We start from the raw sequence: 25376 nt of genomic DNA on the forward strand, positions 1-25376 counted from the left end.
TGCTATCTTTAGAGCCTCAAGGAGACCCTGAAGCTGGGTGAGCCGAAGTGGCACTGGGGACACCGCCCCTCCTGGGGCAGGGGCACTCTTCCCTTGTGGCCAGCAGTGCCGACCAACGCCAGAAGCCAAGTTTGCAAATTCTAATGGAAGGCACTTCATTCCCAACTTCGTTCGGGAAATCTGGACTGAGATTCCCAAGACAAAACCAAGAGCTGATACTGCCAGCACTTTACTAGATGAGGGTGACAGAGTGGCACAGACGCCTCATGCTGTGTGCTCCAACGCCCGTCTTCTGAAAAGGGAGCTGGACGACCCCGACATCCAGCTGAATAGTTTGGCTGTTATCCTGTGATTAAGGGGGAGCCACTGAAGATGGATGAGAATGAGTGACTTGTTCAAGACCGTATTTTAGGTGGTTGCCAGAGGGAAGGAGGTAGGAGTGAGGGGTGAAGGGGGCCGAATATATGGTGACAGAGATGATTTGACTTTGGGTGGTAGGCACACAGTGTGATATACAGATCTTGTATCGTAGAAATGTACACTTGAAACCTACATGATCCTATTAACCAATGTCAGCCCAATACATTTCTTTTTTTTTAATCACAAACAATAATACTGCATTTTAGCGAGATCATCGGTGGCTAGTGGAGGAAGGGAGAATGGAGCTGGGGACTATGGTCCGTGTATTTCTAGGTAGAAATTTCAAGTCATGTGCTCTGGGGGGCATGGCAGGGATCCTGCCCTGGTGTTTCCATTTGGAGCTTTGACAAGACAAATGGCCCTTCCCAGGCAAGAAACTTTGTGCAAATAAACTTAATCCTCCCAAAGAGAGAAAGCAGCCTGATGCCAGCCTCCCTCCTGTGGAACATTGGTTCCCTCTCAAGGCTGGCGGGCGAGAGTAAAAGGGCCAGGAAACCTCTCAGGGCGGAGCAAGTCCAAAAGAGAACAGGAGGGAGTTTCTTTTTTTTATATGTAATATATTTTTTTATTGTTTAAAGTATTACAAATAGTAGTACACATGTTTCCTTCCCCCCCCCATTGACCTTCCCCCAGCCTCCCCTACCCCCAGGCACGTGCCTTCACCCCCCTCCCAGTGTCTTGTGTCCATTGGTTATGCTTATATGCATGCATACAAGTCCTTCAGTTGATCTCTGACCTCCCCCTCAACCCTCCCCAGCCTTCCCACTGTTGTTTGACAGTCTGTTCCATGCTTCTCTGCCTCTCTGTATTGATTTTTGTTAATCAGGAGGGAGTTTCTCATTGGCCACCTTGGGGGTCCGATGGCCCATTTTCTGGGGCAGCTTGTCCATTTGCTTCTGCCATCATCTCTTTGTACTGACGTTTAAAGAAGCCGACCTGCAGGGGAGGAGGGAGAGGAAGGTCAGGGAGTCCAGTGGGAGAGGGGGAAAGAGGTGATGGGGAAGGGGAGGGACCACCATTCAGGGGCCCCTGCGATGTTCAAGCAGTGCAGTGGCAACACTGTGACAGACTGGACCACAGTTCTGTGAGCTGGTAATTACCTTTAGAATGTGAAACAAGACCCAGCGTGGACCAGGCACTTGCCTAGTCACAGACTGAATCCATGGTGGTGTCCACATCAAACCTAGGGCAGTGCTTTTCATGTTATAACTATAGGCCCGGTGCATGGATTCATGCACCAGTGTCCCTCTGCGTGGCCTGCGGGGATCTGGCCAAAACCGGCAGTCGAACTCCGCCTACCGCTCCTGCTTGTGGCTCCTGCTCATCCTGGCCCCGCTGTGCCTGCCACAGGCTTGCACAGCCGTGAGCCCTGCGTCTGGCACCCGTCTGTCAGCTGAGTGGCGCTCCCGCTGTGGGAGCACACTGACCACCAGGGGGCAGCTCCTGCATTGAGTGTCTGCCCCCTGGTGGTCAGTGCACGTCATAGCGACCGGTTGTTTGGTCGCTTAGGCTTTTATATATATAGGTTTGTTGTCAAGGGAAACACGTACAAAGGCAGAGACGAATGGGAAAATAAGGGAGAGAGACTAAAGGAGGCCTGAGAACAGGTAGGAGGCACACACATGGAGGACAGTGGGGACTGCTGATGTCAGAGTGGAAGAGGCTCTCTCGCATGCAGTGACTGAGCGAGAACGTGTGCCCGACTCCAAGGTGAGTGCTGTCTTATGCTGTGAAGAGTGGGAGCATGTGCTGGGGGTCAGGAGGCGAGCACGCACCTTGTACAGTATGAACGTGATGAGAGCCAGCAGCAGCAGTCCTCCCACAGAGCTGCCCACAATGAGGGGCACGGGGTTGTGGACCTCCTGCTTCTCCAGCACCACCTCCGCCTGGAAGGAGGTGACCCCATCAGAAAGCATCGGGCCTCTGGCTGCCCCAGGCTCCTCCCAGGCTCTCCAACCTTTAACCTCCTCCCCTGCCTCCCCAGGCCAGGCTCCACGGGCTGAGCTACAGAAGCCCTCAGGGGTTAGGGACAACTGTCCCACCCCGGGATCTTCACCCCCTCCCCCCAGGCTGTGAGCCCCCACCCGGCACACGGATTTAGCATCAGAAGCCTCTCACCACCTGGCTGCTGCCTTGCACACAGTCGCTACCTGGGCTCTCAGAAACGCCTCCTGGCCCGGGAGCTGGGCATACACGGATCTGTCGAACGTGATTTCCGCCATGCTCACGACCGACACCTTCTTCTGCAGCATCTGCAAAGGGCAGGGGAGCTGGCAGCTGGCTCTGGGGAAAGCTGGACGCCAGGGAAATGCCCTCGCTCCCCTGAGGTGGGGCACAGACATTTAGGGACCCCCCGAGGCTGGGGGAGGGGCCCTGCCGCTGGGCCCACACACCTGGCTGACCCAGCCAAAGCTGAGGTTGCCCTTCAGGATGAAGTCAAGTTCCTCCTGGATGCCGAAGGAGGGGATGTCACAGCGGAACCTCTGGCAGGCGGCAGCAGAGCAGTCCTAGGGACAGGAAGTAGATCAGCCCAGGGGAGGCGGTGTGTGTGTGTGAAGGCAGAAGATAGCATTAAAGTGTCTGATTTAGGGGAGCAGCCACATCCGAATTCAGGAACGCTGCGCAGCAAACATCCCTCTGAACGTCACATGGACTCCTGAATTCAGCCCCTCTGATGTGTGGCTTAAAGTGGGGGCAGCCAGTCCTCCTCACCAGCACGGAGTTCTTCTGGATGTGGGCCCGGGGGTTGGACTCTGTGGGCACTGTTCTCTCTGAAGAGCAGCGCATAGATGGGTTCTAGGAAGACACAGGACAGGCGTCTCAGCGGGGACCTCAGAGATTGGGAGGGACACGGGAATCCCAGGCAGAGGCCCTAGTGGGGGAGCCACTCACAGTCCTCGAGTACCTGGGGGTGGAGGATCTCCAGCTCTGTCCACACAGCCACCTGGTTCAGCTCCACAGGCACCAAGAAGTGGATGCTGACCGGCAAGTCCCTCTGTCCCAGGTTGTTCACCTGCACAGAGGGCAGCGAGGGCAAAGCATGCCAAACCCACATCCCGCCCTGCTCCCTGGCTGCTGGGCCACAGCCCAGGTTCTCGAGCCGCCGTCACTCACCTGGTATCTGAGCTGGGCCACGCTGCTCCCCTCTTCCTCTGAGGCTGAGAAGTTGAGGTACTTGGTGGAGTCCTCGTGGCTGAGGAGAGAAGAGGCATGGGTGGGTTGAAGTTCCACGGGGGCCCCCTGAGCAGCTCAGTGGGGCCTTGGCTGTCCCGGATGAGGTGTGTGGCTGACCTGAGGAATGGGAAGATTTAGGGAGCGGGGCTGGGCTTCTGGCTGGGTGCTCGCAGAAGCTGCCCACAGAGGAAACTGCCCAGGTGGGGCCGGGCAGGGGTGACGTGAAAGGGACAGAGGCAATCTGCAGAGGTCACACCTGATGTGCCTGCCTGTGGGTGCCCTGTGAAGTGTGCTAGTCCCAGCACACACTCCGGCAGACAAGCTCAGAGCCCGCACCTGCTGGCTGCCGAGAGCCCAGCGTGAGGTGTAGGGGAGAGTGTGGAGCTCAGGGCAGGAGGAGGGCAGCCGACGAGGCATGTGGGTGGATGTAGCAGGGCAGTATACCCAGGCTAAGGCCCATGGCCTGTTCCATATCACAAGCGTGTACATCCCGAGGGGCAGGGTCTATGTCTGGTGATGATCACGCAATAGAGGCTCAATAAAGCTTTGTTGAAGTTAAATGTATGAAAAATGTTCAACATCAAAAATTCTTAGGAAAATGGATTTAAAATGAAAGCCAGCACCTACCCCTCATCATCCACCCCTCCTTGGGCAGCATCTGTGGCTTTTCCCTGACCGCCCCCCTCCGCGCGAACAGGCAGAGTGTCTCTCCCTATCCTTCCCAAGGGGCCTGGGGGAAGGGAGGAAGAGTGGCTCTAAAAGCCCTTTGAGGTATAAAGCTGTTCCTTGCAATGAAGAATTGTCCCACCCAAATGCCAAGGGCCACGGCCAATGCCACAGGACCCTGCAATATTGAGCTAAGGCCTCCCCTAACAGGAGCCCCTACCCCCTCTTAGAAGCTCACAAAGCCTCAGGCTCCAGAACCACGGAGAGGCCCTGGGTAAGACTCTGCTCTAGATCAGGGAACCTCGCTCCCAGTGGGGCGGTGAGAACCTGGAAGACAGAGACGTCTCTCACATCTCTTACGGAATCCAGGACAATCTTGGGGCTTTGGAGAAAGCCTCTGAGAACTATAGCCTCTATTAAATGTAGCGTGTAGTGATAACGTCACACTTCCTGTTGTCAGAGCTAGCCCACAATAAACAAGGATTGATTAGCAAGTACTGCTAGCAGCTGTCATCTAAGGATTGGAAGGGGAGTGGTAGAACCTCAATATCCCAGGTGTTGGGGGCTGCAGGGACTGAGAATCCCCCAGCCCCGTCAGATGGGAAGGACCCTGCTCAGGTCCTGGTGCGGCACCTGCTGATCACGGTGTAGACGGCATACTTCACCGGCAGCTCCAGCTGGGAGGTGGTCCTGCTGGTCCTGGGGGAGTTGTTCTCACTGGAGGAAGAGGAGGAGCATTGGCAGGTGCTCCTGAAGAGGAGGCGGAGTGCAAAGGGGGCGCGGACCTGTGCCTGGCCCTGCTCACCTGCTCACATTGGCCGTTAGAAGCAGCCGGTCTCCCAGCATGGCCTTGGGGGAGACGTCAAAGGTGGCCACGAAGGTGACCTGAGGAAGAGGCAGGCATGGGGTTGGAGGCAGAGGTCACGGAGCCCTGAGACTGGGTAGGGGCAGGGAAGTGGGAGACAGAGCTGACCTGAGCACCCTCGCGGAAGATGATGTGTTTGAGGCTGCAGCTGGTGCTCCAGGTGTCCTGGCTCCCAGCTGGGGCGCTGTCACAGGCCAGGCGCAGGGAGCGTGACTGTGGCCGGCTCTGAGCAAGGGCAGGGGAAAGGGCAGGTGAGCGTTAGTGTCCTAAAGAGACTCCATGATGGAGTGACAGTTTCCTGGAATCCACCCTAAGATTATGCTGTGTGTGTTTTTTAAATCTTTAGACACTATCTGTCTGGTCAAATTTCTTCCTAATGTAGAAATCTCAGATTTATTTAAAATTTTCCCCCTTGTTATTTATTATTTTTAAAAGGCTTTCTGTTATGGAAATGTTCAAACATGCTCAAAAGTAGAGAGACTAGATAAATCAAGCCCCATATACCCATCACTCAGCTTAAATTGCCAACATTTTCCTACTTTTGTTTTATTCAGCTGCTTCTCCACCTTTTTTCTGAGTAATTTAAAGCACATTCTGAATATCACATTGTTTCATCCAGAAATTCCTCAATATATACCACCAATCGCAAGACCCAACAACTCATGCATGGCAAAATAAGCAACAACTCCTTAATGTCAGCCAGTATCCGGGGCATGTTGCAGTCTTCCTAGGTTGTCGCCAAAGATGCTGTTTTACAGCTCATTTTAAAAATAAATACCCAACAGAGGCCCACATGTTGCATTTGGTTGGTGTGTCTAGAACAGTGATCGGCAAACTCATTAGTCAACAGAGCGGCAAACCGTGGCTCGCGAGCCGCATGTGGCTCATGAGCTGCAGTTTGCCGACCACTGGTCTAGAAGTACTTCCAGTGCTGGGTCAGTCACCCCGGTGCAGCTGGATCTTGCCATTTCTAGTGTGTTCCTTTGAATGTTAACCAAAAGATGACCCCATTGGGAATACATGCCTAAGAGAGACATAAGAGACCAACCAGCCAAATGTAATGTATAGGCCTAGTTTAGATGCTGGTTCGAATAAATCAGGTGTAAAAAGATATTTTTGAGACTAAGGAAATTTTATTATGAATCCTTTGCTTCACTGGATGTGATAATGGTATTGGGTCATGTGGGATGTGGGGACAGTCCAGAACTATAGGGGGAAAGAGAGAGGAGTGACATGATGTCTGGGAATTATCTTAAAATATTTCAGCAAACAGAGGGGGGAGCCAGATGAAATAAATATAGCAAAGTGTTGATAATTGTTGAATATGGGTGATACGTTTTTGAGAGGTTTGTTGATCTTCTCTCTACTTTTATAAATGTTTAACATTTTTCGTAAAATTTTTGTTGAAAATCTGTTTCACTTTGGTCCTAATTCTGTCTTCCAGAGCTGGTATTGCCAAATGATAGCCCAACGCCACTTTTTATAGAAGAAGTTTCATTGGCGCTCATTCGCTTACGTCTTGTCAGTGGCGGCTTTCACTCTACACCAGCAGAGCTCAGTAGATGTGACAGATGCTCTACGGCCCACAAAGCTGAAATATTTACTTCCTAGCTCTTCAGAGAAAAAGTAGGCCAAGACCTGATCTAGAATAACCAATAAATTTAACCCCTGCTTCTACAAGACAGTGTTTAAAATATTTGAAGGTCAAGGTAGGTTTTCCTTTAAAAGAAGAATATTGATATGATATTACAAAATATGTGGAATACAAAAAAGTTTAGGGCAGAGTCTCCCCTCTCTCCACATTAGCAGCCTGCTGGACACTCATTCCTAATAGTCAGTGTCCTTAAAACGTGATGCCCGGAGTTGCGCACAACATGAGCAAGCCCCAGATGGCACAACCATGTCTCTCCAACCAGGATCAGCCCAGATTCTGGGTTTATGAGAGGCTGCTGAGCAATGGCAGCCCCAGCCTGAGCTTTGAACAGGAGTCTCTGCTGATGCCCAGCCATTAGCTTGCTTCCCCAGACAGAATAATACCTGGCTCACTGCCACACGTCGGTAAGACAGCCCTGGCGGGTAGGAGAAGGTGACTGTGGTCCCATAGGAGTCCTCACCAGCATTCCACACTTTCACTCCCATGTTCAGCTCCAGGTTGCTCCCCACCACCAGGGTCTCCAAGCTGGGGGTTGGGGTGGAGGGCAGGAGATGAGCCTATGACCAGTGCTAGAAATGGTGTGGGGACAAAACACAGAGTGGAGAGGTGGGGGCCTGGGATGTCTGGTTTCTGAGCATAGGATGGAGATGTTAGGGAGAGCCAGACAGCAGCTCTAGGTCCCAGGAGAGGGTCCAGGAGACCAGGGCAGGTCTAAGGAGGTGGAAGCTCACCCAGAGATGTCAACAGTGATGCCAAGGTCGTCCTGGCAGACATGGTCGTCTCCACAGTTCTTCTCAAAGGGGAGCTGAGAGGGAAGGCAACGTGGGGTTTCTCCAAGGCCTGGAGTCCACACACCACTGCCCCCTGAAGATCCCAAACCGAGGACTCACCGAGGCCGTGAAGTATCTGGGGGTGTCCGGAGCCAGCATGGGCTGGAGGTTTCCAAGGGAAGGGATGGGCTTGCCCACCAGGGAGAAATTGAGACTCAGGGTGATGGGGATCATCGAGTCCTCCACGCAAGCCTACAAAGCGGACATTGAGGAGAGCAGGAGGCTCAGGACAGCACCCTCACAGTCACTAGCTGTGTCCCGTCTCCTCATCTGTGAAATGGGGTAACAGTGATGCCTACCTGCGCTGGTGAAACGCTCATTGCTAAGATTCCATCTTGAGAATCCTCTGCTGGGCTTGCCCACTGCCTTGATTTCCCTTCCCCCAGCCTCCCACAACTCAGCCTACTCAGGGTCTTCGCAACCTCCCTGCTCAGAGAGGCCTCAGGACCCTCTGCTGTCTCCCTGGCTTCATTCTTCTTCACAGCATTCATCACTACCTGACCCCTGTTACCTAGGAACCGGATTGTTTTTGCTCTGTCCCTGGCCTGCCCTCTGGGTGTGGACTGTTTTGTCCGCTGTGGTGTCCCTAGCACCTAGGACAGGGTCTGTCTCAGAGGAACGGCTTGATGCAAGAATCCTAGCCCACCGCTCTAGTTCTCTGAAGCAGCCATGCGCGTCTCTGCCATGCAACTGTGTGATTTCTGGCAGCTGCAGCCCACCCGTCCATTCATTCATTCACTCAGCCACGGATCCACTCACTTATCTGGCTAAGAAATGTTAAGCTCCTCCTGCATGCGAGGTGACGTGCTGGGCTGAGCTAGCGCCAGGACCAGAACATACTCGTTCTTTCCCTGCCCGGCCACTGCCAGCCTCAGCATCGCCCCGTCCCCAGCACTCTAAGACCCTCACCGGGAGCAGCAACTTCACATCCTCGCAGTGCTGTCTCAGATCAAGAAGTCTGACACGAGTCAGATGCCGAGTGTTTGTCTCCTTGAAGATGGCACGGGGACTCAGGCGGCCAGGGTCAAGGGTCAGGTCAAAGGCCACATCACTTTGGAGGTTACCTATCGGGGGAAATAGAGGGTGGGGAGGGCTGAGAGAACCAGGAACTCCCCAGGTGGGCACGGGGCAAGGCAGGAGACGGGAGTCCTGGGCCAGAGAGGACTCACCCAGCCGTGTCCTGGGACTTTCGTGGACACGAAGGCAGACTCGGGCATCAGCCAGGTCCCGGATGGAGGCTGTGTGCTCCCGACACTCAAACACAGACCTAGCGATCTCGGTGGGTGTTGTGCGGATGTCCACCCACACCCTGAGCACAGGTCTGGTCCTGTGGGCAGAATGCCAGCCCTTGGTCCCAGGAGGGCAACCTGGGGTGGGTGAAGAGACTGCAACCTAGGGACCACCTGGGGAGTGACTGGGGAAGGCTGTTCTTCACCTGAGCAGCAGTGCGTGCCCCTGGGCCCCCACGGCCAGGTCCACAAGGCCGTCCAGGGTGAGGTCCTGACCCCCGCTCAGCGACTGCCCGAAGTGCTGGAGCCTAGGGGAGAGCTGGGAGCCTTCGATCCTCTGGTGAGAGGGAAGGGCAAGCCAGTTTGGGAGTGAGAAAAATGAGTTGGAAATCAGCAACAGGAAGAACGGGGAGGTAGGAACGACAGAGACAGAAGGGGTGAGGAGTGAAAAGATGTCACCATGAAGGGCCTTCAAAGGAGGTGAATGGGCCGCCGTAAACAGGAGCGAGGGGCTGACACATCTACAGTATGGATGACCTTGAAAGCATGATGCTGAGTGAGAGGAGCCCGCACAGAGGCCACCTGGAGCCTGGTTCCATTTATATTAGCTCCAGAACGGGGTCCACGGAGACAGAATGTAGGTTAGTGATCATCAGGGGCTGGGGAGGGAAATGAGGGACGTCGGGGTGACTGCTCAGGCATATGACTCCAAAGAAAAAAGGTTCAGGGCCACAGGGGATGCACGGTTCTCAGCAAAGCCTCTCGTCCTCTCTCTCTCTCTCTCTTTTTTTTTTTTAATGTATTTTATTGATTTTTTAGAGAGAGGAAGAGAGAGGGACAGAGAGTCAGAAACACCAATGAGAGAGAAACATCGATCAGCCTCTTCCTGCACACATCCTATTGGGGATGTGCCCGCAACCAAGGTACATGCCCCTGACTGAAATCGAACCTGGGACCTTTCAGGCCACAGGCCAACGCTCTATCCACTGAGCCAAACCGGTTAGGGCATGCCCTCTTCTTAAAGTTCCAAGCTCTTTGAAGCCCTTCAGTTATTAAGCCGTACCGACAGTAATTGATTATAAGGTAACACCTACTATGCGCCAGGCACATATGCATATGTCACCATAGACGTTCTACGTGCCGCCTATGTACTAACTCATGTAATCCTCACGGCAGTGGCCTGGGAAGGCTGGCTTCTTGTCACCACCGTGGACAGCTGAGGAGCGCAGCACAGACAGTGAGCAGTGACCACGGCCAGGTCCCTGAGACACAATTCACACACCGTGCAGTTCACCCGTTTAAAGTACACAACTCCATGTTTCTAGGATGTTCACAGTTATGCGACCACCAATGAATCCATTTTAGAACATTTTTATCACCCCAAAAAGAAGCCATATGCCTGAGCAGTCACCCCAACGTCCCTCATTTCCCTCCCCAGCCCCTGACGACCACTCACCTACGTTCTGTCTCCGTGGTCCCCGTTCTGGAGCTAATATAAATGGAACCAGGCTCCAGGTGGCCTCTGTGCAGGCTCCTCTCACTCAGCATCATGCTTTCAAGGTCATCCATACTGTAGCTGTGTCAGCCCCTCGCTCCTGTTTACGGTGGAATACTGTTCCACTGCAGGGCCACACCACCTTTGTGTATCTGCTCGCTCGTTGATGGGCATGTGGGCTGTTTCCGCCTTTGGGTTATTGTGAATAATGCTATAGGAACGTTTGTTGTAACTTTTTGTGTAAACGTGTTTTCAGTTCTCTTGGGCAGAGTCGCTGGGTCGTACAATACCTCCTGCTTCAGCTCTCAGGACCTGCCGGTCTGTGGTCCAAGGCAGCTGCACTGGGTCCCATCCCCCCATGGCGTATGCGGGTGCCAGACCCTCCGCATCCCGCCCACACTTGCTGTTGCCTCTCTCCATTCTAGCCCCCGCCCTGCCCCAGGGGGTGTGAACTGGTGTCTCACTGTGGCTTTAATTTGCTGATGACTGACACTAAGCGATGCTCAGTATCTTTTCATGTGCCTGCTGGTCCTTTGTAGATCATCTTTGGAGAAGTATCTCCTCAGCCCTTTCGCCTGTTTTTAATTGGGACTTCCTTGGCTTTGCCAGGGAAAGCAGGCCCCCTCTGAGGGAGCCCTGCCCCACTGGGTGGGGGGCTCCTGTCAAGATGGGCATTTGCAGGATTACCGATGGCAGCAGGGAATGAAGTCGTGTAGCCTCCGGGAGGTGAAGGGGTGCGTGGACAGGCAGGCTGAGGAACCAGACCCAAAGTGACTGGCAGCAGGGGCCCCCAGGGACCGGGCAGTGGGTTAGAAGCAGGAGACTGAACCGCCCTTATCACCATTCCCAACCCACTATAAACCTTGGACAAGCCAAGTCACTGACTTCTCCAGATCCCAGACTCCATCTCTGACACCGCTGGCTGGCGCCGGGCATGGGCCGCTCGGGGATTAAAAGTCCTGGACGGAGAACCCACCCAATTACAAAGTCTCCATCGAACACTTCTGTTTCTCAAGTCCCACAAGTTTGTTTGCTGCCTAGAGAAGCCCTCGGTGGGCAGAGGAGGGCAGAGGTGGTGACAGACTTTTCCAGGTGGCAGCGTGGGAGACAGGAAGGAGCAAGGAGAAGGCTGTCGGGGTGACAGGATCTGCAATGGGCCTCACCTGGCTGTGGGAGGGGCTGATGCCCAGCCCCGAGGTTCCATGGAACAGGTACACAGCACCCCGGTTCTCCTGTTCCCCCGGAGCCCCGATGGCCACGTCCGTCAGCTTGTCCCCATTCACGTCCCCCAGCGCGGTCAGGGCTGCCCCAAAGCGGCCCCAGGGGTGGCCCTGTTCCCCACGGAGAATGGCCTGGCACTGCCACCTGGCCCTCTGCAGAGCAGAAACAGTGGCAGTCCCAACCCGGGCAACCCCTCCACCCCACACCCAGGCCCCACCCAGCCAGGTCTCCTCAGCCACTCACCCCCCGTGGCAAGGGGCACACAGATACCCGCCCCCCCCGGGTCGGCTCATAGTAATGCGGAGCCCCGATGAGGACCAGGTCGGAGCTGCCATCTCTATCCACGTCCACGGAGCAGAGGGAGGCCCCGAAGTAGGAGCCAATCTGGAGGGCAGAGCCTCAAGTCACCCTGTCTGCCCTGGCACAGCGCACCCTCTGGGCCAAGTCCCGCCTCTCCCTGGGCACCAGGACCTCCCCCCACGAGTCCCGAAGCCCTTCATCTGCTCCCTCCTTCCTGGAGACCCCGCCACCCTCAGGGTCCTCCACACCCAACCTGGGTCCCTGGGACTTCAGCCTTCGGCCTCCACTGCCCGGCCGCCTGGGTGAAGATGACGGCCTTCCCGGTGTGCTGATGGCGGGGGGCCCCCAGGACCAGGCTCTGCACCCCCTTCCAAAGGGCCAGCTCGGTGGAGTAACCTGAGGGGCTGGGCCTCAGCACAAAGGCCGCCTCCTGCCCGCCCCTTCCCCCCCCCCGCAACCCCCCCCCCCCCCCCGCCGGGCCCTGACCCCCAGGCAGCTCATCTCCCGCCTGTCCTCACAGGCAAAGCCTCTTCTCACCCAGGTAGGAGTCTGCCATGTCCACATTCTCCTGAGACATGTTGATGAAGGTGGGGTTCGTATTTTGGTGGTACAGGAAGGCACCTCCAGACCAGCTGAAGCTCCCCACAGCGCCCAGAACGGGTCCGTCCTGGGAGAAAGGTCCTGGGGCTGAGCTGGGGGCGAGGAGAGAGCAACTCCACAGCAGCCCACCCTTGACACCCAACCTCACCTGCCTCCTCCCTCCCCCCTCACCCCACACCCACCTCACCTGCCTCCTCCCTCCCCCCTCACCCCACACCCACCTCACCTGCCTCCTCCCTCCCCCCTCACCCCACACCCACCTCACCTGCCTCCTCCCTCCCCCCTCACCCCACACCAATGGCCAGAAGGGCCCACTCACAGGCGTGAGCACCGCACTGAAGCCCTCCTGCGACATCTCCAACTCGAAGGAACTGCTGCTCATGGTGTGCGTACCTGGGGGAGGCATGGCACTCGGGTTCGGGGCGGGGAGGAGGGTGGTGGGGACGGGGCAGGCTTTGCCAGGTCTGAGGACACCTCAGCTTTTTTTTTTAATCCTCACCCAAGGATGTTTTTCCATTGATTTTCAGAGAGAGAGGGAGAGACAGAGAGGAACATCGATATGAGAAAAACACATTGATTGGTTGACTCCTGCACATGCCCCAACCAGGGCCCGGGCAAGGGAGGAGCCTGCAACCGAGGTACATGCCCTTGATCGGAATCGAACCCGGGACCCTTCGGTCCACAGGCCGACGCTCTATCCACTGAGCCAAACCGGCCAGGGCAGGACACCCCAGCTTTAACAGGGTCTGATGGTGGAGACTATGCCCAGAGGGTGGGGCCCAGAGGAAAGGCATCCATGAATGAGGTATCTAGAGCGAGTTCCATCTCTGAGTTACCCTCAATGGCAAAGATCTTCTCTTTCAGCTGCTTTTGAATGTCTCTCAGAGCATCAAAGTTGTCCACTCTGAATATGTGCTCCTGCGAGGGCTTGGATGCGATGGCGTTCAGTTCTCCCCAGGAGCGCGCGTGCTGAAAAGCTGACCCCACCTGTCCCCACAGGAAGCCGACTCAGTGAAAAGACGACAAACCCACGGCGCCTGCCACGCTCTGCTGCCATGTCCTCCAGTAATCGGGGTCAGTGTCACCCCCTTCCCCCTGCCACTCCGCGTCCCTCCCCCCCCCCCATGGGAGAGAAACCGAGGCTTGGACAAAGTCACGGAGCTTAGCAGAGGGTCAGGTCCCCAGGCTAACACAGGCCTCATCCCGAGGGCAGTGGAAGCCGAGAGCTGGGGTTTCTGTCCCTGAAAGGGAAGTGCCCAAAGAGGAAGCAGAAGGCAGGCATCCCACATCCTACCCCGACCGCATAGCGGATGATGCCCTTGGCCTCGGCCTTGGGGATGACTTCCCAGTATTCCCGGCTGTCGCCTGTTTTCTCCCCGTCGGTGATGACGATGAGGATCTTGGAGGCATCCTCTCGGGCCCCATTGCGGACACTGAACAGCTCATCTCTGCAGGAAAGAAGAGGGTCCAGAGGCGCCTGGACAGAGCCCCTCCGCCTCAGTGGCCATGAGAAGGTGACTCTTCCTCTAGGAGGCCTGATGCGCGCGGCCCAGAGCACCCACCCACCTTGGTAAGGAGATCAGGCAGAATCTCAGTTCCATTGGCCCCTTTGTCATGGAGCCCGAGGAGGCCTAGGGGAAGGGCAGCCGCCTGGAGGGCCTGGAGAGTCAGGACTCACATGACTTTCAGGATAGCTGTGGCCGTGTGCGTGTACTCATTCAGCTGGTGCACAGAGTCCAGCAGCCGTAGTGGATCTGAGCTCTGCGTGAAGTCCTTGAACGTGAAGTGAACCCAGAAGGTGCTGGAGAACTGCATCAGGGAGAACTGGGAGAAGCGCTGGGGCTGGCACCGCCCTCCCCAGAGCCCCAGCGTCCTCCCCCAGAACCCGAGTGTCCTCCCCCAGAGCCCCAGTGCCCTCCCCCAGCACCCCAATGCCCTCCTCAAAACCCAGCGCCCTCCCCCAGAGCCCCAGCGCCCTCCCCCAGAGCCTCAGCGCCCTCCCCCAGAACCCCAGTGCCCACCCCCAGAGTCACAGCATCCTCCCCAGCATCATCCTCAGAGCCCCAGCACCCTCCCCAGAGCCTCAGCACCCTCCCTCAGAACCCTAGCATCCTCCCCAGAGCTTCAGCATCCTCCCCAGAACCCAGCACCCTTCCCCAGAGTCCTAGCATCTTCTCCAGAACCCCAGCGCCCTCCTGCAGGCCTTCCCAGTGCCCTCCCCCAGAACCCCAGCGTCCTCCTCCAGAGCCTCAGCACCCTCCCCCACAGCCCCAGTGTCTTCCCCCAGAGCCCCAGTGTCCTCCCCAGATGCCAGAAGCCAGTTCCAGCATGTCATAATTGCAAGAGTTTCATCAAAAGGTTGATGGAACTTGGGGACTCAACAAGGGCTGAGTCACATATGTAATCACCTGTTGGAATGGCTGAAAGGCATTTCCCCCAAACCTGAATAAGATGATTGTTTTCTGCCAGATAGCTCAGGCCATCTTAATCTACATGTTATTGCCTCCTGGTGGCCAAACACTAGAACAGCCATAGGCTATTCCCCAATCTGACCATGCTTCTGTACCCTACCCTTTGAAGTGTATTATCTCCACCTTGCCTTAGGACAATTTGTGTTAATAAAAAGCAAGGGGTCCCGAGACAAGGAGAACTAAGAACTTGGCTTCTTTAGCTAAAGCTCCTCTGACCCCCAATGCCTTTCAAAATTACCTTTCGTCTCTGGACTCCTACTTAATCTACACACAGCCTTTCTCCAGATTGCTGAACCCTTCTTAATGCTGGAACAAGAACCCCAACATTAATGGCATCCTGAACTGGGGCTTCCTGAACCCTTGCAGCACCAACATTAATGGTGCTTGAACATGGGACAATCTGGGAAAGAAGGATTTGCCTGAGCGGAAACAACACCAGTGATGGTGGTAAGATTAATTGTGCCTAGAGCCCATGTCAGCTTCAGAAGCCTGCAGATACACAAGTGCTTAGGTGATACTTTGTGTTTAAGTCAGATTATAATGGGGAAGAATTTGGTTAATAGGCAAAATTATAAACAAATTGGAATATCAAAAGGTACTTTTTTTAAAAAAATGTGGTTTCTTGTTCAAATTAAAATCCTAATTCGTATTTGGAATCGAAAATCTGTAATAAGAAATAGAACCCCGCTGCTGAATCCACCTCTGGTGCGGAGAGATTCAAAGGTGGCTGGAGAGGGCAGAGCTATCAGCTCTCCTGTAAAAACACTACTTAAAGCTTTGTTTAAAATTACCGAAGAACTCGCTGGGAAATGCAAAATTTGGCTAAGGTCACATTGGGTGCCAGTAATTACTTTGGAAAGCGAAATAGGAAAAAATTTAAAATCTGTCTTTATCTATTAAGCATTCCTTTAAGAAACGCAGCCAGGTCTGTTACTGAATCTTCCCCCAAAAGCAAGCAGGATGTGGCGGAAGGGAGACACGTGGCAATGCAATATAGATGCCCATTCCCAGTATACTAATTTAAAGTCTCCTCGCCATGAAAAGTTTTACAAAATTTAGAAATGTGTCTGGGATTTCTGTGCTCTTAAAGAGAGAAGCTAGCTTAAAACAAAATGTGCGCATCATCCGATTTCGGATATTAGATAGTTTTGAGCTGGAATCTCTCTACAAGAGCTACAGAATAAAACCCCAAAGATTTTTTTTCCTCAGAAAGATGGCAGATTTGACCCAGGAAAAAGACACAGGCTAGGTTCTAGCAAAAAGATTGGTATTTCCATAATAAAGAAATGCTAATGAACTGTGTTCAAAAGCTAAGATTAAAGCCACCAAGAAAATCAGTAAATTGTCTCTGTTACAAAAATTTGTCAAAGTAAATACCTTAAAATAATTATAATTGGATTTAAATCTCATAAAAATTGTTGAAACATAGATAAATAATATATTAAAAATCTAAGTAGCCCAGGTGAAGACTGGCTATGCACTTTGTTAATTAGGAAGGGGCTAGTTGCCCTTCCCCCAGCAGAACAAGCAGGTAGGCCAAAGTTTCCCGCCAGCAGCCATCTTTAAGGAATGTGACAATTTTGCATTTGAATACCTACAAGTTTGCTTCTTGACTTCCCTGAGCAGAAAAAATATGGTCGGTTTAAAGTCAATCAGCTAGGCCCTTGCCAAACCTGTTTTGCCATCCAGAAACATGGGTTTGGCAGCTTAAAATTTTGGAAGTTTGCTTAATTATATAAATAATAAAATTTATTTAGTATCTAGGTATTTTGAAATGACATAATACTGAAATATTAATCTGAGTATGCCTCGTATGAAATCTAGAGGACAGAATTGAATCTATTAATTATGTCTTGTATTTTTGAAATTTATTCTTAAAAATATAGAGGTGTTACTAATTAATTAAATAATCTAAATATTTGACTTGCCAAATTAATTTTGGGGAAAATGTAATTGTGGTAATTGAATGCCTAAAGTATAAACATTTATTTTTGAAAAAATGATTTTTGTGTTTTCTCTGAAATACTTAGGAATTCAAAATATGTTGTTTATTGGTCTAATTAAATAAGAAGGATTAATTCTGTGATCCCAACTGAAATTTTTAATACTAAAACCAGTTAAAATTTATTTGATTTCTTAAGATAATTATAAAAAGTATGTAATCTTTAAATCATATGTAGATATTTATTTGATCGTTTTTCTAAGTTAAAATTTCAAGGCTATAATTGAGAGATGATTTTTGGAAAACTCCAAGGGCCCAGAGTAATTAAAAAATTATGTTCTCTCTTCTTAAAGGAAATATTTTAAATTTAGCCCATCTAATATACTTGAGATCACGTGGAAAACTTTATCAAATAAAAATTAATCAATATATTTTACTTATCTACACATATTTTAAATGTTATGAAGGTTTCGGCCTCTAAGAAGGGCAAAATAAGTAACTAAATATTTCTTAAAATCCAACAGCAGAATTTTAAGACTGAAATTAAAAAGACAAAAGCCTTTAGCCGCATGCATTTCAATTAGGCTGGAGGTGGGGCAGCGTTTGCACCTTGTGAATCAATCGTATAAGTTTACTAAATTTGCTTGCTTTGCTTTCTTAATAAAAATACCTACTTTAATTACTTAATAAATTAGCTTTTTAAAATATAATCAAGGTCCCATATAAATTAAGTTATATGAGAAGCCAATATTTATATAAGAAGTTAAATATCCTAATAAAGTCTAAGAAAGTTACTGAGACTTCCCATGATCCTTCTGTATATGGAAATAAGCCAAAGGGGATACTCCTTAAAAATATAACTCTAAATTTAATAAAAAGGAGAAAATTTAAAATTTTGAAATCTCTTCCACTAATATTTACAGGGTAAACTAAAGATTGTTGTCAAAGTACCAAATCTGATTAGAATTACAGTCACCATAAGTGAATAATGATTTGAAATATATGGCTTTGTGGCAGTATGTTGTTAAAACATCCAAAAAACAGCTCTGTAGGTTGCTTGGTGTAAGAAAAGAAAAAGACTTTTAAATTAAACTCTCTGTAACCTGAAAATTATTTTGTAAGAAAATGAAGAGATGTTTCCTTCAAACATCTAAAAAACTGTAGTTAAGAGTCAATATATATATATTTGGCCTCAAAAAAAAAAGTATATAATTTGTATTTTTGCCTCCCTGATAAAGTTTATATAAAGTTACTTAAAGACTGATAGCAGAAATTTAATTAATGTCATTTACTGTCCATAACTTAGGACAAGTTAAAAAATAAACCTAATTGAAATAAGTGAATATTCAAGAAAACTTAATTGTACTGGGCAGGAAAGTATTAACTAAATTTTTCACATCTCATAGTAAAATAGCTTAACATGCTATGAATCCCGAAGCAGTCATATTTCTGTGCAAAAAAATTAAAATTAAAAGTTATCAAGACTGCATTGTAAAATTTCCAAAAGTCTCCTAATATTTAAATAAAAAGGGGGGGGGGATAGTGGGAAAATAACCTGTAAAAAAATTACATCAAGCCTTAATTGCTTTAAATTTTTACTCTGAAAATAATTTTCATTTGTAATGCTGATGGCAAGACACCCATGAACACACATGGTGTCAAACTAAGCCAGAGGAAAATCGTTTGGGCAAAAAATGAAAAGGATCCCAAATCTAATTTATAGAAAAGATTCCTTTATTAAACTTTGGTTGATAATATGTTTGTATATTTCCAGAAAACTCCTCCAAGCCCCTGTTGGATTCCTGCAACAACAGATCCCAGAGAGGAACGGACTGGACTGCTCCAGCCACAGAAATAGCAGTGGCCCCCGAGAACAGAGGAGAAACAGTCCAGAAATGAAGATAGTGAAGATGCCTTGCCATGCTAGCAGTCAGCAGCTGTGTGTTGCTGCAGGTTGCCCAGGACCAAACCAGAGAGGGTCGGACCTGCATTGCAACCATTTGTCCACCATCCAGAACTGAAATATCATTGCTGACATGTACACACAAGGAACTGTTGGACATTGAAATTGGGACTCAAAGAACGGTTGGCCCAAAAAGAGACTGACTGCAGGCTGATTCCTTTAATGCCTGACAGCAATTTAAAGGGACTTGATAGAACTATGTCCTTCACATTGAATTTAAAAATCATAAAACATACATTCTTGTTAAATTTAAAAACTCAAAAAGGGTGAGATGCCAGAAGCCAATTCTAGCATGTCATAATTGCAAGAGTTTCATCAAAAGGTTGATGGAACTTGGGGACTCAACAAGGGCTGAGTCACATATGTAATCACCTGTTGGAATGGCTGAAAGGCATTTCCCCCAAACCTGAATAAGATGATTGTTTTCTGCCAGATAGCTCAGACGATCTTAATCTACATGTTATTGCCTCCTGGTGGCCAAACACTGGAACAGCCATAGGCTATTCCCCAATCTGACAATGCTTCTGTACCCTACCCTTTGAAGTGTATTATCTCCACCTTGCCTTAGGACAATTTGTGTTAATAAAAAGCAAGGGGTCCCGAGACAAGGAGAACTAAGAACTTGGCTTCTTTAGCTAAAGCTTCTCTGGCCGAAACCGGTTTGGCTCAGTGGATAGAGCGTTGGCCTGCGGACTGAAAGGTCCCGGGTTCGATTCCGGTCAAGGGCATGTACCTTGGTTGCGGGCACATCCCCAGTGGGGGGTGTGCAGGAGGCAGCTGATCGATGTTTCTCTCTCATCAATGTTTCTAGCTCTCTATCCCTCTCCCTTCCTCTCTGTAAAAATATCAATAAAATATATAAAAAAATAAAAAAATAAAGCTCCTCTGACCCCCAATGCCTTTCAAAATTATCTTTCATCTCTGGACTCCTACTTAATCTACGCACAGCCTTTCTCCAAATTGCTGAACCCTTCTTAATGCTGGAATAAGAACCCCGGCACCCAGAGCCCTAGCACCCTCCCCCAGAACCCCAGCATCCTCCCCCAGAGCCCCAGCGCCCTCCCCAGAGCCCCAGTGCCCTCCTCAGAACCCCAGCGCCCTCCCCCAGAGCCCCAGCACCCTCTCCAGAGCCCCAGTGCCCTCCCCCAGAGCCGCAGCGCCCTCCCCAGAACTCCAGCGCCCTCCTGCAGGCCTGCCCAGCGCCTGCCCTGCCCCACGGGCGCACCTGGGTTCTGGGTCTCTGGAACTGGCTCATCACAGCCTTCACGAAGCTTAGCATCTTGGCAAAATCCCTGGAACTGATGCTGCCTGAGCCATCAACCAGGAACACGATGTCCTGCTCCTGCCTCGGGCACTCTGAGGAAGGAGGTAGCACGGTCCTCTGCAGGCGCTCCCAGAGCCCAGACCCTCCTGGTAACAAGAACTCATCTCCCCACCCCAGGGCTTCCCTGCCCCCTGCCCAGAACAGGGCCCAGCAGTCTCCTAGAGTCGCTAAGAGGCTGCACCTATGATTCGGCTGCTCACACCTGCACAGCCAGCCTGGTTGGTAAAAACATGAGAGGTCCTCCAGTGCAGATGGTGAGAAGCTGCTCCCCTCTTCTACCTCAGTGGCTGACCCCCCTGGGCCCTCCACGCCTCTCCCCACAGCATCTCCACTCTGCTCCAGTCCCTGGCCAGGGTCTCTCCTCACTGTTCAGAGCTGAACTGTATTTTTGTTAATTTTTTAAATTTGTTGTTGTTGTTGCTGTTGTTAATCCTCACCAGATGATACTTTTCCATTGATTTTTAGAGTGGAAGGGAGGGAGGGAGGAGAGAGAGAGGGAGGGAGAGAAAAAGACAGAGAGAGAGAGACATCAATGTGAGATAGACACATCGATTGGTTGCCTCCCACACATGCCCTGACCAGAGCTGGGGATCGAACCTGCAACCCAGGTACGTGCCCTTGACCGGGAATCGAACCCAAGACCCTTCAGTGCATGGGCTGATGCTCTAACCACTGCTCTAACCACCAGGCCAGGGCTTTTAAATATTTGTAATGCCACTTCTGGCAACAGCCGCCACTGGCCCTATTCTGTTCTCAGCTTAAATGCAGGACCCCACTCCCCTCCTGGGTGAACACAGGAGAGGAGGCTGCCCAGCTCTCAGCTCCCCTTTCTGCTTCAGTGGCCTCCCACCCGAGAGAGGCATCCTGGATGTTCCCTGGGGAGCCCAGTGCCTGTGGGTCAAGTTAGAGCCTAGAGGTGCTGCAAGGGGTGCTGCATTTGATGGCCCATGCCCGCCTCCCCAAGGGCCTGAGTGTGAGCACGAAAGCAGGGTGTGGCCTTGGGCTGCTGTGGGCTGGGTGTGAAGAACTCACTGTTCCACTTCCTCATTTTCCATTCCCACCAGCACCAGGAAGCCAGACCCTATGCCTCAACCTGTGCACGCACACACACACACACACATCATACATACTCACACACACACAAATCATACACACACAAAGACACACATCATACACTCACACAAATACACACACATCATACACACACAAATACACATCATACACCTATACACACATCATACACTCTCACACAAATACACACATCACACACACATAGACATCATAACACACACAAATACACACAAATCAAACACACACAAATACACAGGCATCATACACTACACACACCATATACACAAACAGACACATCATGCACGGACACATTCAGACTGCCCTCATCAAGTTTTCTTGGCCAGCTGCACAAACCAATTGGTCATATACACTGAGTGGTCAGATTATTATGATCTCTGAACGCATAATAATCTGGCCTCTCTCTCTCTCTCTCTCCTCTCTCTCTCTCTCTCTCTCTCTCTAAATATATATATAATTAGAGGCCCGGTGCATGAATTTGTGCATGGGTGGGGTCAGGCCAGCCTGGCCAGGGGGAGGGGACATGGGCAGTTGGCTGGCCTGGCTGCTGGTCGAACTCCTGGTCGAGGGGACAATTTGCATATTAGCCTTTTATTATATAGGATATACACTGAGTGGCCAGATTATTATGCATTCAGAGATCATAATAATCTGGCCACTCAGTGTATATCCCAGTGTGCACTGGGGGAAAATAAACTCCCTTTTCTCTAAAAACAATAGCAGTTGGCAATCATTGAGCCCTCAGCACATGCCAGGCACTGTGCTAAACCCTGGCCATGGGGCGTCTCATGTTACTCTGTACTGGGTGTGTTTTTATACCTATCTGACAGATGAAGAAATGAAGGCTCAGAGAGGGTAAGGTCACAGGAAAGGCCCTGCAGTGGGACAGTTACAGGGCAGGCTGTGAAAGCAGGCAGTGATTCCCCCGCCATGTTTGACCCACTACACAACCCAGTAAACCTTTTTCCAGATCCCTCTCCTTTTTTAACGTTTTTATTGATTTCAGAGAGAGGAAGGGAGAGGGAGAGAGATAGAAACATCAATGATGAGAATCATTGATCGGCTGCCTCGTGCATGCCCCCTACTACAGATCAAGCCCACAACCCAGGCATGTGCCCTGATCAGGAATTGAACTGTGACCTCTTGGTTCATGGGTCAATGCTCAACCACTGAGCCACACCAGCCAGGCCAGTTCCCTCCTTTTGATCTGCTTTGGTAGAGTGTCTCTGGCCCCACTATGCCTCCAGTCAGATGTGTGTGGGCTCCTTGAAAGACCCAGTGGCCCAGACACTCACCCTGCAGGTCAGCTGGAAGCCTCTGGGCCTGCCAGGAAGGGGAGGCCCACAGGAAGCAGAACCCATTCAAGTGCATGTTCTCGTTGCATGCATGGTGCACAGTGGGGCCACAGGCCTGAGGACAGAGGGGTGGTGGGCGGGCAGCTCCTGCCTCTGTCCCCTGCCTCTGTCCCATCCCAGCATCTTCACCCTCCCATCCCAGCACCTCCACCCTCCACAAGAGCCCCTGCAGTCCCAAGTCCCCACCCCTTCCTCAGGATGCTCCTGTGACCCAGGGCGACTCACCAGCAGCCGAGAGGGTGTGGTGGCAGCTGTCAGGGATAGGCCCAGGGACATGTTCACAGCCTCTGGGGGGACTGAGAGGACAGGTAGGTGATGGTCACCCTCAGGACAGAGGAGCTATGTACAGTCTGGGCAGAGGTCACCTCATCCCTGGGAGACAAGGAGGTCTGACACATGAAGGGGGCTTCCAGCTCTTGATGGAGTGTAGGGGGTATAGGGGGGGGCAACAGGTAGGGAGGCCTTCGGGGTCAGGAAGCATTTCTGATGGTGAGGGTTTTCAGACAGAGCTGAAGCTAGAATGTGGGCCCACTGTGCTCCCCACAGACCCCATGGAGCATGGGCACCTGGACCTGGGTCCCAGGGAGGGGCAGGGACTCACCCTGCAGCTGGATGGGCTCACAGGTGGCCGTGCTGTAGTCACATCGGTAGAGGTCGCCCGTTTGGTTGACAGCCTTTACCTCCTGGGGGGCTCCCACCACCACCCTGGGGGGAGACAAAGAACACTGCAGTTAAGAGTGTGGACACAGCAGACGGAGAAAGACGAACACCGTGTGATTTCACTTACTAGTATATGTAGAATCTAAAGAACAAAATACACACAAACAAAACAGACTCAGATACAGTGAACAAACTGGGGGTTGCCAGATGGGAGGGGCGAGGGGACTGGGTGAAAGAGGTGAAGGGAAGGAGAAGTCACAGAATAGTCACGGGGATGTGAAGCACAGCACAGGGAATGTGGGCAATATTTGTGTGATAAGTAGGTCCCGTGCCAGGTGGGTACTAGAATTATCAGGGGGATCACTTCATAAATTATATAATTGTCTAAGCACTATGATGGACACACGAAACTAATATAAAATAAGGTAAAAATAGCGTGAACACTAACGCCAGACTGCCACTCCAGCAAGTTTCCTTCAGCTCTCTGTGCCTCAGTTTCCTCATCTGTCAGGAGGAGATTAATAACAATTTAAGTTCTGCATGGGAGGGATTTCTGTCTGTTTTATTCTCTGGTGTATGACTGGCTCCTGAGACATACCAGTAGGTGCTCAATAACGATTGAATTGAGGACTAAATCCATACCCACATAAAGGGTGCGTGGCCCAGTGTCTGGCGCCTAGTAAGTGCTCAGTAAATGCTAGCTAGCTCTGATCATCCAGATGACCAGACAGCATCTTTCAGTTCAACTCTGCATGACCCTGAGGGAATGGCCCATCGGAGAGAAAGGAGAGCTTGTGAACAAAGGGCGAGGTGGAAGGAGCAGAACTCTGTGCAGGGAGAGGAGCTGACGAGAGCCCAAGGCCAGTCACCACCCGCGCTCACCAGTTGGCGTACTGGACCACAGTGTGTCCAAACCCGGCGCTGTGCATGGGGAAGATGGTCGGCTTGTCGGTGTCCAAGTTGAAGCAGAGAGAGGAAGCCACGCCTGGGGAAGAGGGTGCGGAGAGAAGCTTTGCAAAGGTTCTTCCTCTGCTTCATCTCGCCGGGCCTGACCCCCACTCTCCTCGCTAGGCCCAGCGCCCCCATGTCTCCTGGTCTTCTGGCCTCCCAGGCTTGGGCCTCCCCCACCTCACTGCTCTCTTTCAGACGGCCCAGAGACAGCGCCTCACCCAGTGGCCGGGCTGGCAAGTTTCAACTCTCCATTTCTGCCAAACAACACCCCCCATTCTAAAGGTGGGCCTTCCCCACCCCCACCCTGGGGGATCCTAAGAGGGGGAATCCAGGAAAAGTTGGGGCCAAAGGGGCACTGTGGACAGAGCACACAGTGAGCTAGTTCTGCCTACCTGAGGGATCCCTGGATTGTCCGGGCAACTGGCCTCTCTCCCGGCATGTCTTAACACTCCCCCAGATTGGTTCTTCAAACTCCTCTCTCTCCACAAACTCCGGATCTCAAACCCTAGATCCCTCTCCTGATGTGTGAGTCCAGAACACATGCATTCTCAATTCTCTCCCTTCCTGGACCCCATCCTCCTCGCCACCCTTCTAGGGTCCCCAGCTTACCCATCAGCAGGAGAAGGGATGTCCTGGTCCTGGTCATGACTGGAAGGTCAGGCATGGGCTCTCAAGCTCCTGAGCCACTGGGGAGCCGCTGGAGGTTCCAAGATGCCAAGGGAGCAAGTGAGCAGAGGAGTGGTCAAGAGGCCGGAGCTAGAGAGGGAAGTTGTCAGAATGACTCAGAAGGGGAGGGTGGAGAGTATGACAAAAATAAGCAGAGACAGGGGCCACGGCAGCCTACACACTCCCACCCAGGAGTCTTTCTGAGCAGAGATGACGTGACTTGCTTCTCCTGCCTCACCGATCTAGACTTGTGTGGATGCCAATCCCTTGCCCCGCCCCGCCTCTCCCAATTTCCTGGTTCTGGCTGAAGGTTCCCCTTGACCTTGAGACTTCAGTTCGCCTGGGGAGAGGAAAGGGACAGATGTCAGGGTGGGGTTAGGGCCCTAATGGAGATTCTGAGGGAACCCTCCACTTCTGGCCTGGAAACCTCTGGGCCAAGGAGTCAGGCATCCGGGCCCGAGGAGTAGAGTGGGTCTTCACTCGTTTATTCATCGTTTACTC

General features: G+C 51.7%; 1 protein-coding gene across 1 annotated transcript; it reads right to left on the reverse strand.

Annotated features, from left to right (window-relative positions):
- Nucleotides 1-974: 974 nt before the first annotated feature.
- Nucleotides 975-24920, reverse strand: ITGAX (integrin subunit alpha X). The gene is made up of 30 exons (XM_080678623.1): nucleotides 24819-24920; nucleotides 24141-24243; nucleotides 23200-23303; nucleotides 22824-22894; nucleotides 22539-22653; nucleotides 20056-20186; nucleotides 14133-14278; nucleotides 13749-13902; nucleotides 13291-13441; nucleotides 12774-12847; nucleotides 12392-12521; nucleotides 12108-12250; nucleotides 11798-11938; nucleotides 11497-11706; nucleotides 9045-9175; nucleotides 8779-8936; nucleotides 8519-8673; nucleotides 7670-7801; nucleotides 7511-7584; nucleotides 7163-7304; nucleotides 5234-5350; nucleotides 5066-5145; nucleotides 4894-4977; nucleotides 3535-3613; nucleotides 3326-3433; nucleotides 3133-3216; nucleotides 2814-2927; nucleotides 2571-2672; nucleotides 2196-2306; nucleotides 975-1356 (listed from the first exon to the last, which is right to left on the reverse strand). The coding sequence occupies exons 1-30, from the start codon at nucleotides 24871-24873 to the stop codon at nucleotides 1258-1260; spliced, it is 3498 nt and encodes a 1165-aa protein (XP_080534749.1). The 5' UTR covers nucleotides 24874-24920; the 3' UTR covers nucleotides 975-1257.
- Between the last annotated feature and the right edge of the window lie 456 nt (nucleotides 24921-25376).

Source organism: Plecotus auritus (genome assembly GCF_963455305.1).
Source record: "Plecotus auritus genome assembly, chromosome: 7".
Classification (NCBI taxonomy): Eukaryota; Metazoa; Chordata; class Mammalia; order Chiroptera; family Vespertilionidae; genus Plecotus; species Plecotus auritus.